The sequence below is a fragment of the Pseudophryne corroboree genome, chromosome 4 (genome assembly GCF_028390025.1).
Source record: "Pseudophryne corroboree isolate aPseCor3 chromosome 4, aPseCor3.hap2, whole genome shotgun sequence".
In the NCBI taxonomy this organism is placed as follows: domain Eukaryota; kingdom Metazoa; phylum Chordata; class Amphibia; order Anura; family Myobatrachidae; genus Pseudophryne; species Pseudophryne corroboree.
Genome location: NC_086447.1, coordinates 272,689,129 through 272,711,034, shown reverse-complemented (window position 1 = coordinate 272,711,034; position 21,906 = coordinate 272,689,129). Strand labels below are relative to the sequence as shown.

Sequence of the window (21,906 nt, the reverse complement as noted above, 5' to 3'; positions counted from 1 at the left end):
GCTGGAGGCATTGAAGGAGGAGCTAACACGGAGCGATTCCGCTAGGCATGTGGGACTTGTGGATGCAGCCCTTAATTCGCTTAACAAGGATTCACGGGTGGTCAATCTGTTGAAATCAGAGCACTACATTTTGGCCACCGTGCTCGATCCTAGATTTAAAGCCTACCTTGGATCTCTCTTTCCGGCAGACACAGGTCTGCTGGGGTTGAAAGACCTGCTGGTGACAAAATTGTCAAGTCAAGCGGAACGCGACCTGTCAACATCTCCTCCTTCACATTCTCCCGCAACTGGGGGTGCGAGGAAAAGGCTCAGAATTCCGAGCCCACCCGCTGGCGGTGATGCAGGGCAGTCTGGAGCGACTGCTGATGCTGACATCTGGTCCGGACTGAAGGACCTGACAACGATTACGGACATGTCGTCTACTGTCACTGCATATGATTCTCTCAACATTGATAGAATGGTGGAGGATTATATGAGTGACCGCATCCAAGTAGGCACGTCACACAGTCCGTACTTATACTGGCAGGAAAAAGAGGCAATTTGGAGGCCCTTGCACAAACTGGCTTTATTCTACCTAAGTTGCCCTCCCACAAGTGTGTACTCCGAAAGAGTGTTTAGTGCCGCCGCTCACCTTGTCAGCAATCGGCGTACGAGGTTACATCCAGAAAATGTGGAGAAGATGATGTTCATTAAAATGAATTATAATCAATTCCTCCGCGGAGACATTGACCAGCAGCAATTGCCTCCACAAAGTACACAGGGAGCTGAGATGGTGGATTCCAGTGGGGACGAATTGATAATCTGTGAGGAGGGGGATGTACACGGTGATATATCGGAGGGTGAAGATGAGGTGGACATCTTGCCTCTGTAGAGCCAGTTTGTGCAAGGAGAGATTAATTGCTTCTTTTTTGGGGGGGGTCCAAACCAACCCGTCATATCAGTCACAGTCGTGTGGCAGACCCTGTCACTGAAATGATGGGTTGGTTAAAGTGTGCATGTCCTGTTTTGTTTATACAACATAAGGGTGGGTGGGAGGGCCCAAGGATAATTCCATCTTGCACCTCTTTTTTCTTTTCTTTTTCTTTGCATCATGTGCTGATTGGGGAGGGTTTTTTGGAAGGGACATCCTGCGTGACACTGCAGTGCCACTCCTAGATGGGCCCGGTGTTTGTGTCGGCCACTAGGGTCGCTAATCTTACTCACACAGCTACCTCATTGCGCCTCTTTTTTTCTTTGCGTCATGTGCTGTTTGGGGAGGGTTTTTTGGAAGGGACATCCTGCGTGACACTGCAGTGCCACTCCTAGATGTGCCCGGTGTTTGTGTCGGCCACTAGGGTCGCTAATCTTACTCACACAGTCAGCTACCTCATTGCGCCTCTTTTTTTCTTTGCGTCATGTGCTGTTTGGGGAGGGTTTTTTGGAAGGGCCATCCTGCGTGACACTGCAGTGCCACTCCTAGATGGGCCCGGTGTTTGTGTCGGCCACTAGGGTCGCTAATCTTACTCACACAGCTACCTCATTGCGCCTCTTTTTTTCTTTGCGTCATGTGCTGTTTGGGGAGGGTTTTTTGGAAGGGACATCCTGCGTGACACTGCAGTGCCACTCCTAGATGGGCCCGGTGTTTGTGTCGGCCACTAGGGTCGCTTATCTTACTCACACAGCGACCTCGGTGCAAATTTTAGGACTAAAAATAATATTGTGAGGTGTGAGGTATTCAGAATAGACTGAAAATGAGTGTAAATTATGGTTTTTGAGGTTAATAATACTTTGGGATCAAAATGACCCCCAAATTCTATGATTTAAGCTGTTTTTTAGTGTTTTTGGAAAAAAACACCCGAATCCAAAACACACCCGAATCCGACAAAAATAATTCGGTGAGGTTTTGCCAAAACGCGTTCGAACCCAAAACACGGCCGCGGAACCGAACCCAAAACCAAAACACAAAACCCGAAAAATTTCAGGCGCTCATCTCTAGTAAACACATAGTTTAATTAAAGTAGGACACTAGCAGTACATTTGAGAAAACATATTAATACTATAAACATCACTTTAACATAAAATTTTAATGTCAGGGGGGATTTATCAATTCTCACAGAGAGATAAATTTGTAAGAGATATAAAATGTAATAACTAATCAGCTTTTACCTTACATTTTGCAGGCTGTGTTTGAAAAATGGCAGAAGCTGATTGATTGGCACTTTACAATATCTCTCATATGTCAGTGACTGCACTGGAAAGGGAAAAGTTTAAACGATCACTCCAAAAACATGTTTGTTGGCTATTTGGCCTATGACAAAAGTGAACCCTGATGGGTATGGGCCTGATTCAGAGTGGTGTTTTTAAACAAACATAAGTGGTGTATGAAAAATCTGCATGTAATAAGAACATATTTTTTAGTGCTAACCAGTGTTTTGCGTGATATTTTACGTGATTTTGGTGCCTGGGGACTCACTTTTTCAATCCACCTGGATTGGCTAAAGGTTTAATAATTGATGTCTCCCTTGCCCAGCTGCAGAGAGGACTATACAAGTGGAGGAGGAGCAGCCAGGCAAGGCAGACATCATTCATTAAACTTATAGCCAATCCCACAGGAGAGCGTCCCCACTGATCCCTACCAATTCTGAAAAAGTACATGTGCCGTCAGCAGGGAGTGGCGCTCAGGAGTGTGTTCCGCCTTTATCCGCCAAGCCACTAGTCCCAGTATTGTCTGCCCCTATCCCCCGTCTTGCCCCCAGTACTACCCCAGCTGCTATCTACTTTTAGCCCGTCACTACCCCCAGCTCCTTCCTTAACCCTCAGCACTATCCCAACTGCTTTCTGCACTTACTCCTCTCTACCTCCAGCACTGCCTGCCCTTACCCCCTCTACCCCTAGCTGCACTCTAACCTCTGCCTCCAGCTCTAACCAGCTTCTCCCTGCCTCTACCCCCATAATATGTTATAGGACCCAGAAACAGTGGAGTAGTAATTTTTAAACGTAGTGGGTCCCTGGGAGCCACAATTTTTTTCGCTCGGCGCGATCACTGCTATTTTTTAATCTTCATTGGACATATTTTTTGATCATGTTCAGAGCTACCGATATAGCACACTTAAGGTAATATTCAATTGTTTGAAAAGTCAGTTGGGCATCTGTTTTTTCCTATCTAATAGACAGGAAAAAACGGACACCCAACCGACTTTTCAAACATTTGAATTCCCCCCTTAGAATAGGGTACAAAATACACTCATCAATTAAATGGGCAAAAGCTGTAAAAGAAGGGATCGGAAGGTGGATACGCAATGAGACGTTCAAATGAACCCATAGTAATAATCAGATACCCGTTGTTCTTGTTCCTATACATTCCCAGCCTCTATATTATACTTGAATGGGTATCTATGCAAGAACAGCTCAGCCCACAGGTACCAGGACACCCAGACAGATTTTATACTGGGACCTGTAGCAGTACAACCATATACTATAAGTCTGCCCAGTCCTGTGGCAGTGTGTGCTCTCATCTTACAGATTTCCTTCTCCTCAAGGGGCACCCCGGATCCCATTGTAGAGAGCACTGACTGGCAGCAACCAGACTTATCTCTCCAGGCTGAAGGCCTGGTGAGTCCCATTATGGTTATGACTTAATGCTGGCAGCGGTTACAGAACTCTCTACAGATGTGTGTGCTGGAGGCTGTAACACTGAGCCTTCTCTAGCATTGTGTGCTTACAGTTGAGTGATCTTGTTCTGCTCCCCCTTATGCTGTGTGCTGCTTAGTTCCCGAGGTATGACCGACTCCCCAGGCCTCCTCCGTCTCATTACTACTAGCAGTTAGAAAGAATTGTGAACAGGCGGCAGTTTTTCATACAGAGGTATATTTTAATTGCTTTGCATGAACTTCTTGATTTGATAGGGAGAAGAGGAAACAAATTGCTGACATATAGCAGTAGTAAGAAGGAGAGGTCAGAATTAGGAGCCACCCTCACCTGTCACCTAGCATGTATCTTTGACAAGTGCAGTAAAGCTGACTAATTATCACCGTGTGCTATAACAGTATAATAAGGGGCCATTATAGTGTTTTGTGTTGAGCAATGTTATATTCTTCATTGTAATTTCAACAGTACAGTTTACTTATGTTTCTTTTACAGATATTGGCAGAAACATTACCCTGCCTTATGGAATATGTATCTGATCCAAGCTATAGCGATATCATCCTCAATATATTCTTAGACATATCATCATATGAACCACTTACACTGGCTGGATCTCTTCCCACGTTAAAAGAAATTGGTGAACATTTCCCATGCCTTATTGGACAGATAGCAAAGATTTACGGAGCAGTGGGAAATGTGAATGAGGTATGTAACAATTACTAATTCCTGGCCTTTTAAAATAAAAATAAATTAATGAAAATCGGTACAGATGTATAACTTAACTCTGTGACTTCCTGTAGCTGTTATTTGTCATGGCTTTATCATTCGCATTGCAGCAACAGTACTGCCATTTACGTTCTAACGAATAATGAAGTCAAGGGTCATAAGATAAGAAGGTTCATGTTTAGTATGAGGAAATCTGGAGGTGGATATTTAATGAGACCGTTCATGTGAACCCACAGTAAAGATCAGAAACGTCCTATACAAATCTTACTAAATTAATATAAAACTTACAGGACTTATATTTATCTTTTATATAATGTTTTCTACTCTTTTTCTTTCTACTAAGAAATGTATTTGAAAGCTTTTCGAACAAACCCTTTTAAAACTTTCACTGATAAGGATTACACCAATATTGCTCATTTGACTATTCATCTAGAGCACATGTTCCCAGCTATGATCCTCAAGGCACACTAAAAGTCCAGGTTTTAAGGATAGCCGTACTTGAGCATAGGTGACTTAATTAATATCTCAGTTATTTTGATTTGACCAAACATGGATATCACTAAAACTTTGACTGGTAGTGTGCACTGAGGACCGAGGTTGAGAATCACAGAACTAGAGTCCCAGAACAGAATAACGTGATTCAAGCTTTGAAATTTGGCCAATAATTACCCAGCCATTGAAAGTAACAGTGGGGCAGATTTATTAAGCCTGGTCAAATGATAAAGTGGACGGTGATAACGCACCAGCCAGTCAGCTCCTAACTGTCATTTTTCAAACCCAGCCTGTAACATGGCAGCTAGGAGCTGATTGGCTGGTGCTTTATCACCTTCCACTTTATCACTTCACCAGGCTTAATAAATCTGCCCCAGTGTTTCATCTCAGTTTTACTTCTAACACAAACTGTGATCAAATAATTATTTAAAGGGGATTACCGGTGGACGGGATGATTTGCCGGTGGATGGGATGCCGTCTGTTAGTATCCCGACAGTGACATTCTGTCCACCGGAATGCTGGCAGTGGGGTGAGCGCTAAGATTCCCCATGTGGGCTTACTGCGCTCCCACCGCTGCGGGCTCAATGGCCCGCTGTGCTCGCTACACGATCTATTCTCTATCTCTATCGGTGTTGGACACTCATGAGCCCTGTTGCACTGGTATTCCGGCTGTCGGCATTTTCGGCCGTCAGGATTCTGGCATCTGTATCCTGACTGCAGGGATTACGACAGCTAGTAAATTATCCGCATCCTTTTAAAGAGACTCTATCCCTATTTTTTCTCTTTATATTTCTCTAGTATATACTGTATTAATTAGTTTTTATGTTTGCCTGCAGAGCTCCCCATGCAGAACAGTTATATAGAATTGTTGCTTTCTTTCTTCAGAATCCCTTTATGTTTGACCAGAGCTCTCCTGCCAGTATTACTGTGATGTGGTAATTCTCTCACAATCCAATAAAATGGGGGCATAATATAAAGGCAGAGGGAATGTGTTACACTGTTGGGGTGTGGGGATGACTGCATGAGAACATAAAAAAAGTCAGGTAGAATTCCAAAAGTTTGTCCATAGTTGGCACAGAGAAAAAGCATAAAATGTCTGAATCAAAACTACTAGGCAAAAGTAAACCCAAAATAATGATCAAGTTTAGAGACCACCTCAATAAAAGTGAGTGCAAGGTTCCAATATTAGAGATACATGTTGGAGTAATAATAAATGAGAAAGGGGGAGTGTTGTACCAAGGCCTATTGAAGCTGCGGTACTCCTTTAATATTGCACAGTGTAGGTATTTCAAGTTATTTTCATAGGAGGTCAGAGGCCAGTATGTGGGTGTGGCCGGAGACTTGTACCACCTTATAAACTTGTGGTGTGTTCGCCATTATCTAAATGGACAAATTATATGTACTGTAAATGCATGTTTAATAATGTGTTTTTACCATGGAAACCCGATAGAATCCCACGTACCCCGGAGGTTAGTGTGGGGGGGTTAAGATTAGGCTTAGACACTAGGGGGTAGGCTAGAGTTAGCCTGCAGGTGTGGAGAGTTTAGGGTAGGCTACAGATGGGATGGTTAAGGTTAGGCTGTGGGAGGGCTGGGTTAGGATTAAAGGTAGGGGGTAGTCTGAAAATACCGGGATACGTCTGCATTCTGGCCTTTGGGATTCCGCTGTCAGTCTTCTGACTCCTTTTTCCCAAAACAAATGAGAAATGCTGGTCCTGTCTGTTCATGAACATAAACTTAGTACAGTGCTTTAAATGTAAAAGACCTCTTACCTAAGTCAATTACAGTATAGCCCTTATTTTCGCAAAGAAGAAATCATTTATAAGGGCCTATATAAGTGTAAATAATACTACATTTTACATGTACTTTGTATCTTAACCTCTTCTGGGACGAATTTATAATTTTAGCGATATATAATAATAAAAAACAATTTAATACTTTTAATTATAGAAGCGTCGATTAGCCAGAAAAATGAAGTGCCCCCATATGTGTACACTGGTCTTTGGTGGTTGTTAAGTATGAAATGATTCCTTACATTCTGAACACACTGAATCTTTGCATTTTCTGCAAATGTACTGAGTGCGTCTGGTACAGTTTGTGTTGTGGAGTCGTGAAAGATTGGTAAGGACCATTTTTTCGTATAATGTCCATCTCCATCTCCAGCTAATATAATTTCAGGTACAACCTTCTTCCAACATTTTGCTTTTTGTGGTGGTGTTTCCACATTAGAGTGAGAAGACCTTCCCCCTTTTTTTGGTGTTTTCACCCATTTGAATTCATGTTGCTGCAATCCCCGCTTTGAATTCTAGTAAACTCATGTTTGTTTTCTCGCCATATTTGAAAGGTTTCCATTTGTTTACTATGGAAACATTAAGAAAATGGAACACAATGCTGTGGTAACTTATCTGACTGAGGGGCAGATGTATTAACCTGGAGACGGCATAAGGAAGTGATAAACCAGTGATATGTGCAAGGTGATAAAGGCACCAGCCAATCAGCTCCAATATGTAAATTAACAGTTAGGATCTGATTGGCTGCTGCCTTTATCACCTTGCGCATATCACTGGTTTATCACTTTCTTATACCTTCTTCAGGTTAATACATTTGCCCCTGAATGAGGATAGTGAACAATCATTGCATATATCTACTCCCCTATAAACTTGTTTTATTGGTTTACAGATTGGTTGTTACTTGGGCATATTCCTTTGGTTTTCTGTCCCATCTGCATATGACATTGTGCGGCTCTATTCCTGCATATGTAGAGATCAGGGGATCTTCCTGGGTGTGATGGAGGCTGTCTCTCTCTGCCTAAGACGAGATTGGTTCAGTCCCTCACCTTGCTAGGCTGCTGCTAGGCAAAAGAGAATATTGATAGCTTTGATTGCCTTTGTCACTTTCTCATAGAGCTAATCAGATCACAGCCTTTACCCCTGCAGCAGCAGCCAACTATGGAATAACATACAGACCTGTCACAGTCCCACACTCAGTCAGCTACCTGCATGAGCACTGGCACAAAAAATACAAACAGAATATACACTGACACAAAAATACCCACGAGCGCTAAATGGCCACAAATCTGGACGTTTACTAGTTGCATTGCATTGAATAGACACAATTCAAAAAACTTGTTAGATGAATACAAACACAATTCATAAACATATCCAGAGTACATATTTGTTTTTTTTTGTTGCACACATTCTTTTTAATTGTATTATGTTGAAAAAATACACCACTTTGATGTTTCAAATTGTTGTTTCATACTTGTGATGTGTCCCAATTAAATATACAGAAATTATATATGTGTTGTTTGTAAATAGAATTTAAATATTGATTATATTGACTAATTAATTAGTTATAAATATATATTCAAACTTCAAAAATTTTGCAATTGAAAATAACCGTTACTTGTAAATAAAAGTAAACGTACTATGGCCCTCATTCCGAGTTGTTCGCTCGCTAGCAGATTTTAGCAGCATTGCACACGCTAGGCCACCGCCCTCTGGGAGTGAATCTTAGCTTAGCAGAATAGCGAACGAAAGATTAGCAGAATTGCAAATAGAAAATTCTTAGCAGTTTCTGAGTAGCTCGAGACTTACTCCTACACTGCGATCAGCTCAGCCCATTTCGTTCCTGGTTTGACGTCACAAACACGCCCTGCGTTCGGCCAGCCACTCCCCCGTTTCTCCAGACACTCCTGCGTTTTATCCTGGCACGCCTGCGTTTTTCCGCACACTCCCAGAAAACGGTCAGTTTCCGCCCAGAAACACCCACTCCCTGTCAATCACACTCCGATCACTTCAACGATGAAAATTCTTTGTTCGGCCGTGAGTAAATCTACTAAGTTTTGTGCTAAAATACTTAGCGCATGCGCACTGCGTGCCATGGGCATGAGCATTTTTGCCTTAATCGCTCCGTTGCGAAAATCGTTAACGAGTGAACAACTCGGAATGACCCCCAATATCCCTGAAGAGTTTAAAATCAAATCAAATGTAAATATTTTGTTCTATATATTGATTTTTTTCTAGGGAACATAGGGGGTCATTCCGAGTTGTTCGCTCGCAAGCTGCTTTTAGCAGCTTTGCATATGCTAAGCCGCCGCCTACTGGGAGTGAATCTTAGCATATTAAAATTGCGAACGAAAGATTAGCAGAATTGCGAATAGACACTTCTTAGCAGTTTCTGAGTCGCTCCAGACTTACTCGGCATCTGCGATCAGTTCAGTGCTTGTCGTTCCTGGTTTGACGTCACAAACACACCCAGCGTTCGCCCAGACACTCCTCCGTTTCTCCAGCCACTCCCGCGTTTTTCCCAGAAACGGTAGCGTTTTTTCACACACTCCCATAAAACGGCCAGTTTCCGCCCAGAAACACCCACTTCCTGTCAATCACATTACGATCACCAGAACGAAGAAAAAACCTCGTAATGCCGTGAGTAAAATTCCTAACTGCATAGCAAATTTATTTGGCGCAGTCGCACTGCTGACATTGCGCATGCGCATTAGCGACTATTCGCTCCGTTGCGACAAAAAAATAACGAGCGAACAACTCGGAATGACCCCCATAGTGTATTGACACATAAAATGTTATAACACGCTTTGCCATCAGTTTAACTGCATTTAATGGCTGCTGATTGCTAGGAGACAGAACTTAGATTAATAGTGTGAAACATAGAACCGAATTCAATTACCCCAAAATTGTTCCAGAACTTGATTACATTTTCTGTAATATATTCTAAATTCTTAAACCTCCTGCAGAATGTAACTTCTTGATTAAAGTTTATTATACTTGGAAAGGAAAATAAAGGAACTTAAAGTTTCTCCTTTCTGAGATGAAGAAAGGGAAAACAATCATTATTTTGTTTTTTAAAGCCTTGAAATTTAAACTGTCAAACCCTATGTATAGCTTTTTAATGTTTAATTCTCCTAAATCATGTTTCTCATTCCTCTACCTGATCATTTAAAATAATTTATATACAGAAAAATGAAGAAATGTGTCGGGATGTAATGGCGTCCGAGTTTGCTGAAAGTGCTGGATGACAGCCAAACGTGGACGTTTTTAAAGCAGCAGTCATTTACAAGGCATGGTTTTGCGCTGTAAATGACTGCCGCTTTACAAAACCAACAAAACTCCAGCAAACTTGGACGCCATTACATCCTGTCATTAGTGTTTTAACAAATGAGATACGATTACTGAATCAAATCTTAAACATATTAGAGGGGAAATCTTGGTCTAAATAATTAATAGATATTTACACATCTTGAATGTACATTGATATATTCACCATATTTTCTATCATCTAAATATAGATAGGCATTCCGAAAGACATACACTGAGGTTCATCTACCTCTATTATGCAATTTTTAAAAGGAGGTACTGCCAAGTAGCACGACAAAGTACTGTACGTAGTGTATTGCTAGGTACACACTGAGCCAACGAATCGTCCTTATGGCCAATCCCCGGATATATCTGATGATTGGTAAGTGCATAGACAATCATCGGCCCGATGTGTTGTGCCTGACATCCCAACTGGGCAGGCACTACATATGCTCGCCCAGTTGTGATGTCAGTCACTGGTGGCCTCTGCGGCTGGTGCATGGGTGGTGTGCAGACCGCCCATACACACAGCATGATGTGCTGATATATCTGCAGGTATATCAGCCATTGGTTGTGCTGTAGAACCGATGCGATATGACTGTGACCAACGTTGTTCACAGAGATATTGGGGGTATACACCGGCCTACGCACCCAAAATATATATCGGCTGTTTACTTGAACGGACACTATATCGGCCAGTGTGCACCCAGCATTAAATCACAAACTGAAAATTCAGTTCCAAATGAGTTATCCTTTATGTTCTTATTATACAGTACATATAGGATTTATATACATGATGTGAAATCCAAGCACAAGCATGAATTGAGCACAAATGTAAAATTATCTTATCATAGATCAATATGAGGATTGAATTGGGGAAATAACCCTTGTGTGAGGTAATGACCATGAAATTCTATTGCCTGTTGTTACCTGCTTGTGCAGAGGCGGCTTTAGGCATAGGCAAACTAGGCAAATGCCCAGGGCATTTGGAATGCCTAGGGGACAAGCAACTTCCCTGATTAAAATGATATGCTGCATGCCTGTATTCTGTGTCTGACTGCTGCTGCATCTACATACGAAATGTTATGTTACAGTGTATTCCTGGAAATCACTGTAATGAAGCATTTCATATGCAGATACAGCCACAGACACACATAGAATATAGGCATGCCGCATATCAGTTTAATCAGCAGAAGCTGCTTGTGCATCCTAGTCACATAGCAATGCAAATAAGATGGATTTTTATCAAAAAAAGGCACCCAACGTTAGCAGAGCTGCTGACTCACGCCAAGCATCTCCTGCTGCATGGCGTATTGAGGTAAGATATATGAGGACACATCTGTATCCAAGCAGAGGCAGAGGTCACAGTGTTAGCGGCCGTGTGAGTGCTGTGTGCGGGTGGGTTGGTTGTGCAATCATAGGTGTGCGCAGGGGAGGTGCCTGGTGCGCACAGGCACCCCCTAATGTCTGGCACCCTGATCTCACATGGCTGATGCAGCGATCGCTGAGCAGGCTTATTACTGTCCCAGACAAAGAAAAAGAGAATATTTTGCTGCGCCTGTCTTAAGTAATATGCTGAAAATCAAATGAACCTGGAATTTAAGGTGTGGGAACACGCTCGCCGCTATGTGGAGATGTGCAATACTCCTAAAAGATTAACCTGATGCAAAAATTAATAGAGGCGCTCACGAAAAAACCACACACCAGATTTGCACAGGTTCAATAACAACCAAGGAATCAAATATATTAATAAAAAGTATATGTATTTATTAATGACAATACTCTAATAAGAATAAAAATACTATTACATAATAGATAATTCATAAGTACTATTCCTTATGACTTCGCTTAATTTGTCAAATACAGAAGTTTAAAAAACACATGAATTGTATAAGCTTTGATTGTTGTACTTAGTATCATTGAGATTTCACTGAACTCGATAATATGTAACAGAGTGTTGCAGTCCTTTTAGAGACGCTGTTGCCACAGCTGCTAGATGTAATTCCTGAGCATATCACTGGAACTGCACATAATGAGAATTGCCAGCATGAAGTATTTGTATATATATATATATATATATGAGATTACCTCTCCATAGGGGCTGGTGAACCCGAGCGTCCCCGGGTAAGTCCAAGAATTTGCCCAATAGGTGGAAAAGCTGGAGGGTACGTATGGTATCTGGATAAATCAACCGGCCGCAAGGTTTATTCGATTAGTCTGCTAGTGTCACCTTGTAAATGCTGTGCAGATGATAGATGGTGGCAGGTGTGTGGCTGCTGAGTCAAAGCGCCGTCAGAAGTGCCCAGCTGTATGAGGAAACTTCCTTCCAGACTACCTGGATGTGCACCGTCCGCCGGTAGACAACGGGGTGGAAGATGCTGGAGACGGTCGTCGTAGCCGCACAGCGCCTGCGGCTGGATGTGAAGCCAAATGGAAGCCGCCCGCAACTGCCGTGGGTGAGGGCCAGGTAAAATGGCTGTGACCTGGAGGCGTCCTAGGAAGCAGGTGTTCGGTGAAAGGACAATGAGGGAGGAGTCCTGATGCGTTTCGTCACGTGACCCGTGACTTTTTCAAAGATGACTCCTTTTTCAAAGCATGTGTTATTTAAAGGGCTCTTAATTGAGCCTGCACAGATGCAATTAATCTATATACTAATACACCAATGATAACACATGCACTTATATATAGATTCCTTGGCTGTTGGTTAACAATATAACTGATTACATGACTTCAAAGATAGAACCTAATAGAATGAAATTTAAAAAGCTATGGCGGAGCTAGCACATGAACACATGAATAAAATAAAATAAAGTGTCATAAACACTAAAAAAGCGATACTGATATAGTATATTATGACGCTTATCCCAGCTGTAATTATCAATGCACACTATAGGTATTGAGTGTTTATATATATATTTTAAGGACCTTCAGAACCTTTATACAATAACTGGAAGTTCAGTATCATTAAAGAAAAAATCACCAGTAAAAAAATATGTCATATAGATGTATACAGAAACTGTTGCATCTTGAATGTATCAATAACGATTGTTTGTATATTACGTGTCAAAAAGTAAAATAAAGAAAATTAAAACAATGATGAAAATGATACAGTGATATTATTAATATGTCTAAAGCATATATATATATAATTAGCAATTATTATATATAACCTAATGAGATAATATTAGAGATACAGGCCCTCATTCCGAGTTGTTCGCTCGCAAGGCGATTTTAGCAGAGTTACACACGCTAAGCCGCCGCCTACTGGGAGTGAATCTTAGCTTCTTAAAATTGCGAACGATGTATTCGCAATATTGCGATTACAAACTACTTAGCAGTTTCAGAGTAGCTTCAGACTTACTCGGCATCTGCGATCAGTTCACTGCTTGTCGTTCCTGGTTTGACGTCATAAACACACCCAGCGTTCGCCCAGACACTCCTCCGTTTCTCCAGCCACTCCCGCGTTTTTTCCGGAAACGGTAGCGTTTTTATCCACACGCCCATAAAACGCCGTGTTTCCGCCCAGTAACACCCATTTCCTGTCAATCACACTACGATCGCCGGAGCGAAGAAAAAGCCGTGAGTAAAAAAACTATCTTCATAGCAAAATTACTTGGCGCAGTCGCAGTGCGAACATTGCGCATGCGTACTAAGCAGAAAAACGCTGCGAAGCGAAGAAAATTACAGAGCGAACGACTCGGAATGAGGGCCACAGTTACATGGAGTAAGCATAAACATAAAAATATAAATGGTGATCATAATAATATTCCTACTAAATGCAAAATTGTTTAAAAACTATCATGGGGAACTGTCAGGACTGCATTACTGACCGGACGCATGGGTTAATCAAGGGTGTCACTGCCACCGGCTTTCAAACTCCCGGCTCCACCTCAATGTACAAAAACAGTGTGATGTGACGTGATGATGTCATGCTGCTCACACACCCACCCGTCACACGCCCACCTCTCTCCTTCTATGCTATGCCAATGCCAACCACTGATGAGGATCAGCATGCAGCCAGCGTTCCTCTTAGGAAGACAAATTCAATACTGGCAGGCGGTTGGCAGCAACATTGACACGTCACTTGTTTTTCCAGCAGCAGCAGTACTAGTCTGCGACTGTCAGTGAGTGACTTGTAAGTAAGCTGCTGCAGCTTTCAGGGGAAAGAGAGGGGTAGCCAGACCAGGCTGAGTAGGAGCAGTGTAATTGCAGTGAGTGCCATCAGGGGTGTTTGTTTGGTGCACACCACAACATCTGACAATGTATCTTATATTGCGTTGACCGTCAATAGATGGTGCTAGACACGCCCAAAAGGCGGTGCTAGACACACGCCTCCGATGGTGCACCTCCTCATAAAATGTGCTGCGCACGCCTATGTGTGCAATAGTGTTCGGCATATGTGTAAGGGGCATTATGTGTGTGATGTGTATAAATGCATTAATAATGTGGGGCATATGTGTAAGGGATACAAAGTCATAATGTGGATAAGGGCATTAATAATATAGGGCATATGTGTAAGGGGCATTATGTGTGTGATGTGTATAAATGCATTAATAATGTGGGGCATATGTGTAAGGGATACTATGTCATAATGTGGATAAGGGCATTAATAATATAGGGCATATGTGTAAGGGGCATTATGTGTGTGATGTGTATAAATGCATTAATAATGTGGGGCATATGTGTAAGGGATACTATGTCATAATGTGGATAAGGGCATTAATAATATAGGGCATATGTGTAAGGGGCATTATGTGTGTGATGTGTATAAATGCATTAATAATGTGGGGCATATGTGTAAGGGACATGGGGCCTAATTCAGATCTGATCACTGGTGTGCATTTTCGATCAGATCTGAACTGCGCATGTGTATGCACCGCAATGTGCCGGTCCATCACACAACAGCAAAAGGCATCGGTGCCTAGCGACGGGATGGTGCAAAAATCAGAACGCATGGACGATTGACAGGAAAAGCCCATTTGTGGGTGTCCAGAAAAACGCAGGTGGTATTTTCAGGGAGGGTGTCTGACGTCAGCTCCGGTCCCGATCAGCAGGAAACAATCACATGGGAAGAGTAAGTTCTGGGCTGCGCAGAGACTTCACAAAATCAGTTTGTGCAGCTCTGCTACACATGCGATCACACACTTGCACAGCAATTTAACCCTCCCCCTGTAGGCGGCGACTATCTGATTGCAGGGCAGCAAAAAACGCAGCCCAGCGATAAGATCTGAATGACCCCCATTATGTGTGTAGGGCATTAATAATGTGCGGCATATGTGTAAGGGACATTGGGGGTCATTCCGAGTTGTTCACTTGCTAGCTACTTTTGGCAGCCGTGCAAATGCATAGTCGCCGTCCATGGTGGAGTTTATTTTCACTTTGCAAGTGCGCAAACGCGTGTGCAGCCGAGTGGGACAACATTTTTTTTTTTTACAGTTTCTGAGTAGCTCTGGACTTACTCAGCCCTTGCGATCACGTCAGTCTTTTTGATCCCGGAATTGACTTCAGACACCCGCCCTGCAAATGCTTGGACACGCCTGCATTTTCCCAAACACTCCCTGAAAACGGTTAGTTGACACCCACAAGTGTCCTCTTCCTGTCAATCTCCTTGCGATCGGCTGTGCAAATGGATTCTTTGTTAAATCTAATGATCCGCTTTGTACCCGTATGATGCGCATGCGCATTGCGGTGCATACGCATGTGCAGTAGTAACCTGTTCGCTACGCTGTGAAAAATGGCAGCGAGCGATCAACTCGGAATGACCCCCATTATGTGTATAATGACACTAATAAAAGTTGGCATAATGTGTAAGGCGCCTTATGTTTATAAGGTCATTAATAATGTGTGTCATATGTGTAAGGGACATTACTGTGTGGTATTATGTGTATAAATGCATTACTAATGTGTGGCATTATGTGTATAAGGTGCTCTTCTGTGTGGCATAATGTATAGAAAGGGCACTACTGTGTGGTCTAATGTGAATAAATAACAATATGGTGTGGTGTAATGTGAATAAGGAGCAATTCAGTATGATGTACAGTAATGTGAATAAAGGGCACTACTGTGAGGACTAACGTATATAAGGTAAAGTGGTACTACTGTGTGATGTAACGTGAATAAGGGACACTAATGATAAAATATGAATAAAGTTGCACTACTGTGTGTAATTTTAATTGGGGGTACTGTTGTGTGGCCATGCCTCTTCTCAGCAAGAACACTCCTCTTTTTGGGCTGTGTGCCGAATACGCGCACTGTTTCTATTTAAAATATAGAGAGTAGGAGCACCAAAATGAGGACTGCTATGGGTGAGTGGTGATGGTGCTGGGAAAGGGGTGCCATGTTAGAGCCGGATAGCAGCACTTCTAGGGGCACCAGACAAAATCTTGCCTAGGGCATCATATCGGTTAGGGCCGGTTCTGTGCTTGTGTTCATAGATGTATAATGTATAACTATGATGCTCTGTCCTGAGTCTTTATTGTCAACTTTTATTACCATTGGTTGGTATAAGAGATACGTGCAAGGGACATATGAGAAATTAAGTTGACAATGGGGGTAATTCTGATTTGATCGCAGCAGCAAGTTTGTTAGCAATTGGGCAAAACCATGTGCACTGCAGGGGGGAGGGCAGATATAACATTTGCAGAGAGAGTTAGGTTTGGGTGGGTTATTTTGTTTCTGTGCAAGGTAAATACTGGCTGCTTTATTTTTACACTGCAATTTAGATTTCAGTTTGAATACACCCCACCCAAATCTAACTCTCTCTGCACATGTTATATCTGCCTCCCCTGCAGTGCACATGGTTTTGCCCAATTGCTAACAAAATTCCTGCTGCGAACAACTTGGAATTACCCCCAATAATCTGGAAGTGAAAGCGTGTTGTGAGGTGAACTTTCTATCCATAATTTTCAAATGCATGTTACATAGTAACTTTGAAGAAAAGACAAATGTCTATTGTGTTTAACCTTTCAGAATTTATATGGGTCATTCCATGTGACTCACGTTACATTTCATGTTAATTTTTAGAAGTTTAAATGACCTACTCACAAAAATTAAGCTGAAATTCAACATTTTAAAAAATACTACCATAATTTATGGGGTAGGTAATCATAATGAATGCGGAGAAGCATAAAAATGTACACTCTTAGTTACATATTATTGTTTATATGCGTGACTCATGTTATACTGGGTACACACCTATAGATATATCTGCAGATCAGTTGATCTGCAGATCTATCTACAGACGGACTGGGAAGTGTGTTATGCATACACACTGCCCGATCCATCGCACTTACGTCACGAACTGGGCAGGCATTTACATGTGCCCGCCCAGTTGTGCTGTCAATCAGTGCCGACATCTGCAGCAAGTGTATGGACGGTTGTCTGACTGCCCGTACACACAGCACAATGCACCAATATATCATTAGATATATTGGCCTTCAGCTGTGCCGCAGGTCTGACGTGATATGTCTGTGAACGACGGCGTTCACAGACATATCACTCACACACACTAGCCGACGGACAAGTAATATATCAGCCGTTCAATAGAACGGCTGCTGATTGACAGGAGGAGGCCGTTTGTGGGTAGTAAATGGACGTTTTCTGGGAGTGCCAGGGAAAACGCAGGCATGCCCAAGTTTTCAGGGGAAGGGGGGTGTGATGTCAATTCCAGCCCCGATCAGCCCGTTCTGATCGCACTGTAGAAGTCAGTCTTGGGCTGCGCACAGACTGCACACACAGGCAAAGAACAGCCACTGGTGAGTGAGGTGTGAACGGATTTGCAGCTGTCCGCTGACTGAGGTTTTTTTTAGCAGCTCGGCGTACACATACGATCGCACACGTGCATGGGGAATATACACTCCCCTTGGGCGGTGACTATCTGATCGCAGGGCTACAATTTTAGCAACCCAACGATCAGGTCTGAATCACTCGCATGGCCTGCAAAGTCTTAAAAAAGCTGATGCATTTGCAAATCAATAGGCAAGTAGAGCAGCTACTGTAGGCAACATTTACTGTGTGTTTGTTCTACATGGTCATTCTTTGGGCTTCTGATTACAACTGTTGTATTTTTTGGAAGTTGGACCCTTACCATATATAGATAGGAAAAAAATTATTACAACACTAAATTCACTAAAAGGAAAAAATGTGAAATATTTCACTATCATTTCTCTCTGGAGATTGGTTATTTAGATGAGACCAAGCAGACATAAAACACATGTGTAAAACAAGTAGTCTGTATCATTTACTGGTAAACATAAGTGTCACTTTCTCATTTGAATGAGCATAGCAGCGTGAGTCAGTTTTCACTGCCTTGTATCCCATTTCAGGGAGTTCTTAATATCAACTCATCACTTGAGAAGCAGAGCTTGATGCGCACCACATTTAGCATAGGTCAATACTTCCTTTTCTGTCATGCCAAATGCAGCGTGTTTACACTATTCCTAACTAGGAAGGAGCAGCTGAGTAAACATTAGATACAGTATGTGACAATTACATTTCCTATATGCTGTAGTGCTGATGGAAATCTCATCACAATATATTAGTGACCCTGACTGTTCATTCACTAGCCATGATGACGGCTGGCACTTGATATACCGGCTGTCGAGTTTGCACACCATGATATTCTAGTTAGCTGGGCATGTTGAGCCAGAGGAGAGTATACGATTACAGTTTGGACCGAACACTGCATAATTACCCTGATGGATGACATAAGTTTGATATTTCCAAGTCACTTCAGATTTCAGTGATATCCGATAAAAAGTTTTGCTACTCATAAAGTGTTTCACTTTTAGTAGAAGAAAGGTTTGCTTAAAGGTATAAAAATGCAACAATGAAAGCCTGTGTCTTCGGAATACGCACTGTAGCTATTGCAGTTTCATTAAACAGGGCAGAGCTGTTTATAGAGTGAAGTAAAGGCTTTTCTCTTGTATGATGGTAAACCATTGCTGTCATATACCCACACAATAGATTCATTGCCTTTCTGCTTCCATAAAACCATGTTTAAAAGTCTTGTGTTATATTACCCTGGCACAGCTGACAATGGCTTCATTAGGTTAAATTACTGGTATGAAGTACAAATGCATAAATTGGGGTTAAACTACTGTTTATTTCTCACAGTTGATAATGGGGTCTACTCATGAAGCTGTGAAAAGTGTGAGGAAACAGACCAGTGGAGAAGTTGCTCATGGCAACCAATCAGCATCTCACTTACATTTTATAGAATGTACTTGATTGAGTTGCTATGGGCAACTTCTCCACTGGTCCTTTTCTCCACTCTTTTTACTGCTGACATCAGCTGGAAAACAAGGTTGGCACTGCGATTACAATTGCTGTTTCCCCTGTGTCATATTAAGACAAAAACCCCTTCTTTTAAAGAGTAGAGTATCACTTTCAAAATAGAAATGTTTGATTTAAAGGATTTTAAAACTCTTAGCCAATATATAAAAAAGGATCATTTATAACTTCAACATAACTGAATTTTTGTGGACCCTAGTTCTTAAGAAAAATCATGCAAAACATAATACCTAAATCTAAATGTATTATCCAAATTAGTATCCAAACATCCAAATGTATTATCCAAATTATTATCCCTAGATTTGAACCATCTGTCCATGAAGTCAGCATCCTAGTAGAAACTAAAATATAAATATTCTAAACTCTTTATTAATGGTTCTTGAATAACTAACAGGTTGTGAAAATATGCAGTTTTAGGAAATAAAACTACTGATTACCATACATGTCTGTTGTGGGGCAGAAAATGGTAGTAATGCGATGCAAGGCCAAACCTGACTAATGTTGTGAAGTTTCCCAATAGAGATTTCCTGTTTCTGCACATGTTTATAGGTTAATTTATACAAGTATGCATTGGCGTTTCTATAATGGGTGCAATGTGTGCTTTGCACATGGGCTCCTGGGTCCAGGGGTCCCACAACGCACACACTGCACCCATTTTGAATACTTACCTTTACGGAGAATAGCGATGAACGCTGCTGTCACGGCAAAAATTGAGTCTAAAATGGCTGCTGCGCATGTGCAGTATCCATATTGGCCTCCGGAACATGGCGGGTGCCATGTTTACGGAGAATTGCGCATGCACAGTAGACTCCGGCACAATGCCGCAGACTACTGCAATGTACAGAGGAGGGGGCCCACCCAGAGGTGCACACGGGCACCCTCCTCTGTTAAAATGCCCCTGCAAGTATGGTTGTGTTGGATGAAATAAATGTTATTCTATTCAGAAACTGAAATACTTAGGGCCATTTGCAATCAAATAGCACAGTGTCAATGTTTGCCTCTCGTTTAGGTTGTTTGGATTGCTATAGTGTAATTGTGCATGCCCTGTTTGCTTAGATTGTTGTATGCACCTGCTTCTTCTTGTGGTCTGCGACTCCTCTGTGCAAGTGGTTTTGAAGGTGAAAAAGCCCAGTAATAATTCTTCCTACTTAAACATTTGGATCTCTCTCTTATTAAAGTAAACCTTTTGCAATTGATTCCCCAAAAAATAGATTTTTAACCTTTGTTCAGGCGTTAAATAATAGATTGCATAAGTTAGTTGTGCAGAAGAAATCTAACGTCGCACTGTTTAGGCCATGATCATTTGCAAAACATATGACATAACACCAGACGCAAACGCTGTAAAAAATGACATAAGTTAGACATTAGACAAATGACATTCCATTAGAATGTAAGCTCTCACGAGCAGGGCCCTCTACTCTCCTGTGCTTTTACGTCTTTTACTTAACCTATCTCTCCTTTTCAATAATCCCTTTGACGGCATCAAATCCTTTTTTTTTTACCGCCCTGATACTTATGTCAGTGTTGTCTGCTGATGCAGCTAGGTTTGTATACCCGGTACTTGTCCTATATTGCATTGAATTGTAAGTCACTGTCTTCTTGTTTTTGCTTATTTATGTACTCTGTAATTGGGCGCTGCTGATCCCATGTTGTGCCTTATAAATAAAGGATAATAATAATTATAATAATAATTACACGGAAAATGGCTTTTACATTGCTCTACACTTTTTTTGGGTTTTCCAAATGGCTCCAATCCTCCAGCTCAATTCAACATTTTTCATTTTCATTTTGGACTGTTTTTACCAGATGAAATCTTATGGGAATTAAGCCAATGGTTTTAAATGCTATTGCTCCCACATTTACAGGCTAGTATTGGAGTGGTGTGTCTTTTAACAAATGCAACATGTTGAATCCATTATGAATTCACTTGAAGTGTATCTCCCCACTGTGTTATATGATAGGTAATGTGCAAAAAACAGAGTTGAATTTTCTATCAAATATACATGAAAAAAACCTATAAAAAAGCATCAAGTTATTTATCCCAGAATGTCCATACAAGTACAATAAAATATGCAACTAATGACTCAAACAAGCTCTTGCAGAGTCTACTAGAAATTACCTTTCCAAATTCAGCATCTTTGGGTTATATGCAATTAGCGGCGAATCGCGGCAAATTATCGGCCGTTTTTCAATTCGACACAATTCGACAGTCTAATTTCGGCAAGTGGGTGCCGAAATTGACCATATGTAATAAAAAACGGATTCGACAGTCCCGATGCCGAAAAACGGCCGATTTGACGGATTTGTTCCGTTTTTTTAAAAACGGGTAAAAACGGGGAAAAACTCGGAAAAAAATGGCGTGGGGTCCCCCCTCCAAAGCATAACCAGCCTCGGGCTCTTCGAGCTGGTCCTGGTTCTAAAAATCCGGGGAAAAAATGGACAGGGGATCACCTGTATTTTTAAAACCAGCACCGGGCTCTGCGCCTGGTGCTGGTGCAAAAAATACGGGGGACAAAAAGAGTAGGGGTCCCCCGTATTTTTTACACCAGCATCGGGCTCCACTAGCTGGACAGATAATGCCACAGCCGGGGGTCACTTTTATACAGCGCCCTGCGGCCGTGGCATTAAATATCCAACTAGTCACCCCTGGCCGGGGTACCCTGGGGGAGTGGGGACCCCTT

At 41.9% G+C, this 21,906-nt stretch overlaps 1 protein-coding gene across 2 annotated transcripts in view; it reads left to right on the top strand.

Annotated features, from left to right (window-relative positions):
- Positions 1-21,906, top strand: part of VEPH1 (ventricular zone expressed PH domain containing 1) — a 988,289-nt gene that overhangs the window by 305,282 nt on the left and 661,101 nt on the right. For both annotated transcript variants that reach the window (XM_063916128.1, XM_063916129.1), the window contains exon 6: positions 4,120-4,329. In XM_063916128.1, the coding sequence (XP_063772198.1) occupies positions 4,120-4,329 (210 nt within the window). The remainder of the gene's footprint in view (positions 1-4,119; positions 4,330-21,906) is intronic.